Source organism: Sycon ciliatum, chromosome 3 (genome assembly GCF_964019385.1).
Source record: "Sycon ciliatum chromosome 3, ocSycCili1.1, whole genome shotgun sequence".
NCBI lineage: Eukaryota > Metazoa > Porifera > Calcarea > Leucosolenida > Sycettidae > Sycon > Sycon ciliatum.
The window spans coordinates 23,060,104-23,070,787 of NC_088645.1; the positions used below are offsets into that span (position 1 = coordinate 23,060,104).

The window sequence follows — 10,684 nt, forward strand, 5'->3', positions numbered from 1 at the left end:
AAGGTCTTGTGATCTAAACGTGCTCTTGGTTAGGGTACTATCAAAGGTCTTGTGATCTAAACGTGCTCTTGGTTAGGGTACTATCAAAGGTCTTGTGATCTAAACGTGCTCTTGGTTAGGGTACTATCAAAGGTCTTGTGATCTAAACGTGCTCTTGGTTAGGGTACTATCAAAGGTCTTGTGATCTAAACGTGCTCTTGGTTAGGGTACTATCAAAGGTCTTGTGATCTAAACGTGCTCTTGGTTAGGGTACTATCAAAGGTCTTGTGATCTAAACGTGCTCTTGGTTAGGGTACTATCAAAGGTCTTGTGATCTAAACGTGCTCTTGGTTAGGGTACTATCAAAGGTCTTGTGATCTAAACGTGCTCTTGGTTAGGGTACTATCAAAGGTCTTGTGATCTAAACGTGCTCTTGGTTAGGGTACTATCAAAGGTCTTGTGATCTAAACGTGCTCTTGGTTAGGGTACTATCAAAGGTCTTGTGATCTAAACGTGCTCTTGGTTAGGGTACTATCAAAGGTCTTGTGATCTAAACGTGCTCTTGGTTAGGGTACTATCAAAGGTCTTGTGATCTAAACGTGCTCTTGGTTAGGGTACTATCAAAGGTCTTGTGATCTAAACGTGCTCTTGGTTAGGGTACTATCAAAGGTCTTGTGATCTAAACGTGCTCTTGGTTAGGGTACTATCAAAGGTCTTGTGATCTAAACGTGCTCTTGGTTAGGGTACTATCAAAGGTCTTGTGATCTAAACGTGCTCTTGGTTAGGGTACTATCAAAGGTCTTGTGATCTAAACGTGCTCTTGGTTAGGGTACTATCAAAGGTCTTGTGATCTAAACGTGCTCTTGGTTAGGGTACTATCAAAGGTCTTGTGATCTAAACGTGCTCTTGGTTAGGGTACTATCAAAGGTCTTGTGATCTAAACGTGCTCTTGGTTAGGGTACTATCAAAGGTCTTGTGATCTAAACGTGCTCTTGGTTAGGGTACTATCAAAGGTCTTGTGATCTAAACGTGCTCTTGGTTAGGGTACTATCAAAGGTCTTGTGATCTAAACGTGCTCTTGGTTAGGGTACTATCAAAGGTCTTGTGATCTAAACGTGCTCTTGGTTAGGGTACTATCAAAGGTCTTGTGATCTAAACGTGCTCTTGGTTAGGGTACTATCAAAGGTCTTGTGATCTAAACGTGCTCTTGGTTAGGGTACTATCAAAGGTCTTGTGATCTAAACGTGCTCTTGGTTAGGGTACTATCAAAGGTCTTGTGATCTAAACGTGCTCTTGGTTAGGGTACTATCAAAGGTCTTGTGATCTAAACGTGCTCTTGGTTAGGGTACTATCAAAGGTCTTGTGATCTAAACGTGCTCTTGGTTAGGGTACTATCAAAGGTCTTGTGATCTAAACGTGCTCTTGGTTAGGGTACTATCAAAGGTCTTGTGATCTAAACGTGCTCTTGGTTAGGGTACTATCAAAGGTCTTGTGATCTAAACGTGCTCTTGGTTAGGGTACTATCAAAGGTCTTGTGATCTAAACGTGCTCTTGGTTAGGGTACTATCAAAGGTCTTGTGATCTAAACGTGCTCTTGGTTAGGGTACTATCAAAGGTCTTGTGCGTCCGCTGTACAGTATAGTCATGTAGATACTGTACCTCCCTGTGTTAACCATTTGTTTGTGTGCGTGTGTGTGTGTGTGTGTGTGTGTGTGTGTGTGTGTGTGTGTGTGTGTGCACGTATGTGTGTGTGTGTGTGTGTGTGTGTGTGTGTGTGTGCGTGGGTGCATGCGCACGTGCGTGCGTGTGTGCACGTGTGTGTGTGTGTGTGTGTGTGTGTATGTGCACGTGTGTGTGTGTGTGTGTGTGTGTGTGTGTGCATGTGTGTGTGTGTGTGTGTGTGTGCACGTGTGTGTGTGTGTGTGTGTGTGTGTGTGTGTGCACGTGTGTGTGTATGCATGTGTGTGTGTGTATGCACGTGTGTGTGTGTATGCACGTATATGTGTGTGTGTGTGCCTGCGTGTATGTATGTATGTATGTGTATGTGTATGTGTTAGGATGCACTGTACAGTCACTGTGCTGACATGAATGAGAAGCACGGAGAGCCCAAGGCCGTACAGATGGTGATCCAGTTCATTGATCGGGCACGCGTCACCCTGAACGACGTCAGCTGGAACCAGCAACCGGCCGCTAACGTCAGCGTCCTGGAAGCGGTGTCGGGAATCCGCTTCGGATTATCCTACGCTGCTGAGCACATCTGCCCGATGATCCGAAAACTAATGTCACCCGGACAACAACAACAACAACAACTACAGCTACAGCAGCAGCAGCAGCAGCAGCAGCAGGCGGAAGACCGCGACAGTGCACACGCGGGTGTCCGCAAGCTGCGCATCGCTGTCGACAACCTGATCCACGCCGTCCAGGGACTGTGCAATGACTGCGACGGCACGGCCAGCACCATACGCATTTTCCTCATCAAGCAGATCGTGCGGCGCATCGGCCTGGATACGTTCCGCGAGGCGATGGACAACGACGCTACCAAGCCAGAGTTTGGCTGGATCATGCCCGACAAGCTGAGACCCGAGGCGGGAGAGGAGGCCGTGCCCGATCGCTTCATCGTCCACGGCGACGCGTACGTGAAGACACGTGAGGCCACCGCCGGTGTGGCTCTCAACACCGACATAGCGCAGCTAACCACAGCCGTAACGTGTAGCTCTCCCGCGAAACGTATCTACGCCGTCGAGCTGGTGCTCGCTCTCTACCGCGAGGTAACCATGTGCCACGCCGAGTCTGAGGACAGCCATCCGCAGCTTCCCAACGCCACGCAGAAACTACATGAGTTCATCCAGCAGACGGACCTGCTGAGCCGCGGCGGTAAGGAGCTGGCAGCGTTGCTCATCGACAACACACAGGGTGCCGGCTTGCAAGCCATGCGAGTGCAGCCAGCACAGAGCGGCAACGTACGCTCCGTGTCGGCCCTGGTCGTGCACTTCGTCACCGTCCTGCAGGAGTGCTCGCAGCGCAATCGCGTCCTGGAGGTGTTCCACCGCCTGGCGTTCGACCCCACCGCTATGCACGCCGCCTTCCTGCCCACAATGCCCGAGGACCACCTGCAGGAGGCGCGAACCGCCATCGGGGGAGCGTGGTACGAGTGCCCCAACGGCCACCCGTACCACATCTCCGAGTGCGGCCAACCCATGCAGGACTACACGTGTCCGGATTGCGGGCAGCGTATCGGCGGTGGTAAGCATCGTCTCATCAATACCAACCGACAGGCACGCACCGGTGACGCCACACAGGCCGGTCACCTGCTGGGACAGGCACAGGGACGCAGCACGGCTGCGGTGCCCGAACGCGAGCTGGGCCCGGCCATGACGGTGCTCACGCGCCTCCTCATGCACCTGGCCCTGGTGTGGAGCGCGTCGTGCGGCAATCCGCAGCAGCTGGCCTCGCTCGGCGAGATGTGCAAGCCAGGAGTACCTGCACAGCGTGTGGCCGAGTTCTTCTGGGCACACCTGGACGTGGACATCCGCTGCTTTGCGCAGGCCATCGGCAAAGGACTCGATCAGACGCTGCTGGCGCTGCACTTCTTCTGCGCGCAGATCTGCAAAGAGTGCAAGTCGAACCAGGCTGGCAATTTGGACTCGGCTCTCTCGTCGCGCATTGCACGCGTAAACTGGGAGCGTGCCTTCCACCAAGACTTCCTGGCCGCCTTTCAGAAGGCCATGGAGGAGGGCGTGCGCGACGGAATGCAGCGGCTGACCGGTGACCATCGCCTAGGTAACGATAAGCTGATGAAGTCCGTGTTCGAGGTGGACTCGGCCACGCCCGTACTGGAGGTGGCCGCGCACGAACGCCACCTGACGCCGCGTCTCTGGCGCTACCGCGTGCGTCCGAGCATCGACGGCCTGGCCGTGCAGCTGGTGTCGCGCAAGGACAAGTTCCCGCTGCTGCACGCCTTCCTGGAACATGAGCACCAGCTCAAGGCTCTGCAGCACCTGCCCGAGATCGTACAGCTGCAGCGGCAACTCATCGACCGCTTCAGCCGTCGCATCAACCGCCAGTCGGCCAAGGAGAACACCATCAAGACGTACATAAAGGAGCTGGGCGAGGTAGAGCGAGAGCGCGCTAGAGAGATGATTGCGGCCTACGAAGACGCATGGATGCTGGTGAGAGCAGCGCTTATGATGATGATGGTTGTTATTGTTGTTGTTGTGTGCACGTTGCTTACTGCAGTATGTGAATGTGACGTTATTGTGTGTGTGTGTGTGTGTGTGTGTGTGTGTGTGTGTGTGTGTGTGTGTGTGTGTGTGTTAGTTTGTGTGTTTGTGTGTGTGTGTGTAAAAACATGGAAAAATGAAAAATAAGGATTCACTGGCCAGAAAAAGTCACTTCAATCAGCTGTGTGGTGGATACCAGGCTAAACATAGTGGAGGTCAATTCATCAGCCTTTCAAGCTGTTGAATGGTGTAATCCCAGCACAAGTTGCTATGTCTAACATAGCTCTTCGCTATCATCGCTGCCGCGATGGGCAGGTCTGAGGTGTGTGTGTGGGGGGGGGGGGGGGCGTGCATGTGTGCATGTGAATAATGCAGTGGTGTGATCTAGGGCTGCAACGAATATTCTATTTCACAAACGACCGAATACTCACCCATAACGAACGAATTACAAATATTCTCTCAAAATGCTGAATTGTTTCTAAGGGTGAAACAACTATTTTAGATAGGAACGAAATCGATTTTCTTTGTAAACGAATCGAATAGTCTATACTAGGGGTGAAACGGGTGATCCGGGTACACGGGTACCCGTTCGTTTAGCTGCCGATCCGTTAGCAAACGAGTACCCGTTAGTCGTGTACGACAGTACGGTACGGTGCTGACTTGCACAGTCGTACATCGCACAGTTCGGTGTACAGTTTGAGCGGGTTGTTCTTGATTGATCTTGCTACATGTGACCGTTTTGCATGTAGCGCAGTGCATGCAGTGTACTTGTCACTCGTAGGTCTACTTGCATATCATCCTGGAGCGAAATCCGGAAGGTACTAGTAACTGTCGTCTCTAAAAATAGTTTCCAACCGCTGGATAAGAAGACCTTATCAAGCCTGTTTGCAAAGTGCCGCCACTTAGTTGGACATTTCAAGCATTCCGCCTTGAAAACTGGCCAGCTTGAAGATAAGCAACGTCTGGTTGGTGCGAAGGAAGTGAAGCACCTGGTTCAGGATTGTGCAACAAGATGGAACAGTGTGTACCAGATGTTGGATCGTCTTGTCCAGCTCAAAGTGCCTGTGCAGTTGGTCCTTGCGGATATGCCAGCCAAGATCGCCGCTCCATGGACTTGTCCGCAGACCAGTGGGCCACTGCTGAACATCTCCTCGATTTCCTGAGGTCGGTGGACCAGGTGACGACATCTTTGGGCGGTGAGCAGTACTCAACCCTGTCCTGGCTTCTTCCCCTACTGACGTCACTGAAATCCCATTGCCAGACCGGAGATGATGACGACCTGCTGGTAGTGGCATGCGTGAAGCAGGCATTTGCGGATAGTATAACTAGGCGCTTTCATTTGGATGGCTTAGATGTTCACGGAGAGGCAGTGCTTGCTGCTGCGTTGGACCCTCGGTTTCGGGCTCTAAAGTTCCTTGACTTGGAGCAGCAACATGAAGTGCAGCAAACGCTCATCAGCTATGCAAGTGTCGGCTGCTCGCCCTGCACGGAATCTTCAAGCTCTAGCTCCGAGCCACCAGCAAAACGCCGCTGCCTCCTGGATCAGCTGCTTTGCGACGACGGTGAGGATGAGGATAGCGAGGGATCCATCGAAGCAGAGGTAGCAGCTTATCTGGCTGAAAAAGCCAGTCAAGCGCTCTGTTGACCCTCTGTTGTGGTGGAGCACAAATGCTGCCCGATTTCCCCGCCTGGCTCCACTCGCACGGAAGTACTTGTGCATTCCAGCAACTTCTGTTGCATCTGAGCGCGTGTTTTCCTTTGCTGGGCAGATCGTCGACAAACGCCGGAGCAAGTTGTCTGCAGAAATGATCGATGGACAAGTCTTTCTGCACAAGAACGCCCACATCATCGATGTACGAGTTCCTGCACCACCGAAGCCGGCCATGCCACTTGTCTTGGCTGCAGTCGAAGACGATGATGAACCTTCACTGCCAGATCTTCCTTCACAGCCAATTGAATTATAGATAGTTCATGCTCTCTCTCCCTGTGTGTGTGTGTGCGTGTATGTGCATGTGCATGCGTGTATGTGTGTGTGTGTGTGTGTGTGCCTGCCTCTCTCTCTCTCTCTCTCTCTCTCTCTCTCTCTCTCTCTTTCTCTCTCTGTTTCTTTTTTTCTCAAGAAGAAGATTCATTCTGGTTAGAAATGCTTCCAGAATGCCCGTAAAAGAGGCGTTGTGCTTACGTTCATAACCAGTGGCAATGCAGTGGCAATGTTCTTGTAAAAAGTGCATGGCTTGCTAAAGGGTACCCGATAACCCGCCCGTTAAGCCAGGTACCCGTTTGTTAGCTTAAAGGGTAACCGTTTCACCCCTAGGACTCTATACCAAAAGAACCTTAGAAAGAGTTTGGCTAGTCCTCAGTTGTTCTAGACCAAGTAGATGTCTAGTGGAGTCATGTCCACTACTCTTGTGAGTCATAGTCTCCTTTCTCAACACATAACACAGTATATATCACTCCGTCCCTTCTAGAATTACTACAATAGATCGACTCAAGAGCAGAGTGTGTGCACGTGTCAAAACGGACGAATATTCTACAGGGGAAAATATTCCTTCCATCTGGTTCCGAACGAACATCAATCGAATATTCGAATATTCCTTGCAACCCTAGTGTGATCATGTACACACACCGACCCGGTCGCTCTTGATTATAATTTTCTCTGTACATGTTCTTGTTTCAAAAGGCGTCCAATACAACCGGCCAACTTCTGTCCACAGGACATGACTCTGCGTGCAGTTGCCTTCTAACTGTGTTGTCATTCTGTGTGTCTGTTTGTCTGTCTCTCTGTTTGTTTGTCTGTGTGTCTGTCCGTGTGTCTATGTGTGTGTGTGTGTGTCTGTTTGCTTGTGGATTTTTCAACTGTTGATGTGTTAGGTGCGTGAGCCACTGTATAACCACGGTCGCTTGAAGCCGTCCGAGGATTGTCGCTACGATCACATTCACCGGAAATCGCCGCTCGAGTTCATCCTGCCCACGACGGAGGGATTTGGCCGCAACCCCACCGGACTGGTGGACTTCCTTGTGATGACGCACAACGAGTTCATCGAGCGCTGCGCCCACATCCGCGGCGTTCCCGTGCGCGAGCTGCCGCGCGTGCTCCTCTCCGAGGCCACGCACGCCCAGCTGGTGTCTTACGACACCGGGCAGCACCTGATGCCGCTGATCCTGGCCCACTGTCACTACACGCTGGAGGCCGGTCAGGGCCTGGACGTGCAGTACGACTGGGCAGCGCTGGAGCGACAGCTCGAGCAGCGCTTCGTCATCGGCCGCCCGCTGATCGAGCCGCAGGAGGTGCGCCTGGTGTACAGCGAGGACGTGCACAACACCACGCAGATGCAGGCGCTGCGCGGACGCATTCCGCAGACCGAGCTGACGCGCTCCGTTCGTCAGCAGGTGGCCGCTGAACTGGTGGACGTCACGGATGTCTGCACGGTTCTCAACGGCCTGGAGGTCTGCATCGGCTTCCTGATGGCGTCTGGCGGTGAGAGCAGCATGCTACTGGCCACCTATATGGAGGACGTGCTCAAGATGAACCCCGAGCACGCGCTGATCAGCCGCAAGCTGCGTCGCGCCTGCCAGCTGCATCACATCCTGTCGGCGTGGCGACTGATGATGGTGCAGCGCACGCACAAGCTCCTAGAGCTCAAGCAGGACGCGTTTGAGCCGGTAATGGTTATCTTCACCAAGCCAATGGATGACGGAGAGCTACTGGACGAGCTCAACGAGTGGCTGAACAAGCCACAGCGCCGCACACATCAGTGGCGTGACCTGTTTGTCGCCCAGCTGCTGGAGTTCATCATGATTGAGCTGAGCGAGCGTCACGCCGAGCGTAACGTCAAGTGGGCCGACTACCCGCTGTGCGATGCTCTGCTTGACACCGGCATTGTGGTTGCCATGGGAGACGGAGACGGCGACGGTGGTGCCGAGCAACTGGAGGGGTTCCCGGAGCTGATCGAGTGTCGCCATGCTGTGGCCGTGTGGCAGGTGTGCGCAGGAATCGGCGGTGCGTCTGCTGCCGCTTCAAACTCCTCCGTGACTGGCGGTACGGGTGCTAACGCCAGGCGTATGTTCTAAATGTGACGACCACCTCTTCCGGGTCAACCGCCTCTCCTGGTCAACCGCCTCTCCGGGTCAACCGCCTCTCCCGGGCCAACCGCTTACGATGAACGGTCTTGGGCTCGCATGCTTTCTGCTGTAGGTGTTTGCTACTTCGAGTTCAGTGCGGTGTCGAGTGCCACGTTAGAACCTGCAACCATACCTGAAATAATAATGATGTGTTTGTGTTGTATGTGTCCGGATGGGACGTCCGTATCATGTGATAATGTTTCTTGTACTAAATTAACTCTGCATTGACTGTACTGCAATGTGGGAGAACCCGCAACCATACCTGAAATAATAATGATGTGTTTGTGTTGTATGTGTCCGGATGGGACGTCCGTATCATGTGATAATGTTTCTTGTACTAAATTAACTCTGCATTGACTGCACTGACAATGTTCCTTCAGTCATGTAATCTGCAGTCATGTGACCTGCGGTGTGATCAGTCACGTGACCTGCAGTGTGATCAGTCATGTGACCTGCAGGGTGACCAGTCACGTGACCTGCAGTCATGAAACCTGCGACCCATGTGATCTGCAGTGACGTGACCTACCGGATGTGTTGTATTATCAACAGTGCACGTTGCTTATGATCATGTGGTGTGTGTGTGTGTTATTTGCCCATATATGGCCATGTGTAAATAATAGTATTATTGAATTTATTGTGCCATGTTTTTAATTTATCTCATCATATATACCATGATGTATGTCTGTGGCGCCGAACACATCGCTGCACAAGCTTCCCTTTCAGCCGTGCTGCTGATGATGTTGGTGCTGCTGCTGCTTAGCATTCAGTCAGTAGCCACAGACAAGCGGAGGACATAGGACTCGTGACACGCATGCGCCCACGCATGCGTATGCTTAAGCTGACTACCCGCGCTGAGTGCTGTATGGTGTTGCTGCTGCCATTGCTACTGCCACTGTTGCTGCCAGTGGTGGGTAGCAGTGGTGGCCGCTGTTGTTCACGAAGTATGCAGAGTTGCTGCTGCTGCTACTGCAATGAACCCATCATTCTGTCGGCGTGTAGGACTGGACTTCCGTCGCCGCTGTTGCTGCTGCTGCTGTGTGCGGATGTGCAGTCATCTCGCCACTCTGCCATCTGCCCCTCCTTACTACCTTAGCACGCTGTCGGTGTTGATGGCGTCTGGCGCTTCGCTGCATATCCTCGTTTACCTGGTCTGCTGTCGTTATTTCTCTCCCCGTATCATGAATGTGCATCCCCATCTGTTGTTGGCATGTGTGCGTGTGTGTGTGTGTGTGTGTGTGTGTGTGTGTGTGTGTGTGTGTGTGTGTGTGTGTGTGTGTGTGTGTGTGTGTGTGTGTGTGTGTGTGTGTGTGTGTGTGTGTGTGTGTGTGTGTGTGTGTGTGTGTGTGTGTGTGTGTGTGTGTGTGTACCCGGTTTGTTAACGCATGATTTTACCCATCTCGACTGGCTCGCGATCATTCCCTTACTGTTCGTGACTGCATCGCACAGGACACCATTGAAGTTCTGCTGCTATTGCTGTCAGACAGCCATGCATTCCATACTGCTTTTCCTATCTCTTTCTCACTGCACACGTTTTACGGTCATGCATGTATCACATTTCTCGTGCCAATTCTCGATTATGAATATGCATGGCATGTGCAAGAAAGTAGAAATGTCACTTTGCATTTGCAACGTTTTTTTTGCACATTAGCTTTGCTGTTGCATCTCCCCCTGGTTAGTCATGATCTGTCTGGCAGTCTTGCTGTTGCTCAATTGCGTGTGTGCATGTGCGCCTGCGTAATCCATGCCACTTCTAATTCGTGCATAGCTTGTGCCTTCCCCGTGGCGCTCTCACTTTTCTCGTTGCACCTCTAGTAGATTCTCTGCACTCATAATTCACCGCTTTTACCAAGAGTACATAACCACTGATAATGTACTCTTGCTTTTACTTGTGTACTCTTTTCATTGTTCATTTGTAAGGCTATCTCTTTGATAGTTGAGTGGCATGGCAAACTAGATTTCTGATGTTGTTGGCATTTTTTCTTCTTTTTTCTTTCTTTCCTTTTTCCTTAAAAAAACTATTTTGAGTGCTGGTCACTGCAAAGAGTGGCGGTTTGATTTGATTTTCTAACATGAATTATGATGAACTGCACACGCTTTCCGACTCTAGTGGTTTGTCATCAGTGAATGTGTTTACGTGTGTGCGCGTGCGTTTGTGTGCTTGCGTTTGTGTGTGTGTGCGTTTGTGTGTGTGTGCGTGCGTGTGTGTGTAGTATCAAGAGTACATAACGTACTCTTGGTGGTATGCAGGGTTCTAGCCACGTGAAAGTAGTGTGTGTGTGTGGGGGGGGGGGGGGGCAGAGCTAACTGTAGCCCTTTTTTTCCATTTTCCAAGAAATCTTGCCATGCAAAATGCAACGTAGGGC

The 10,684-nt window shown here is 51.6% G+C and overlaps 1 protein-coding gene across 1 annotated transcript in view; it reads left to right on the forward strand.

Annotated features, from left to right (window-relative positions):
• LOC135811779 (E3 ubiquitin-protein ligase RNF213-like) overlaps positions 1-10,424 on the forward strand; it is an 86,415-nt gene extending 75,991 nt beyond the window's left edge. Inside the window, 2 exon segments of the mRNA XM_065325026.1 lie at positions 2,037-4,148; positions 7,071-10,424. Coding sequence (XP_065181098.1) covers positions 2,037-4,148; positions 7,071-8,270 — 3,312 coding nt within the window. The 3' untranslated portion in view covers positions 8,271-10,424.
• The last annotated feature ends 260 nt before the right edge of the window (positions 10,425-10,684 follow it).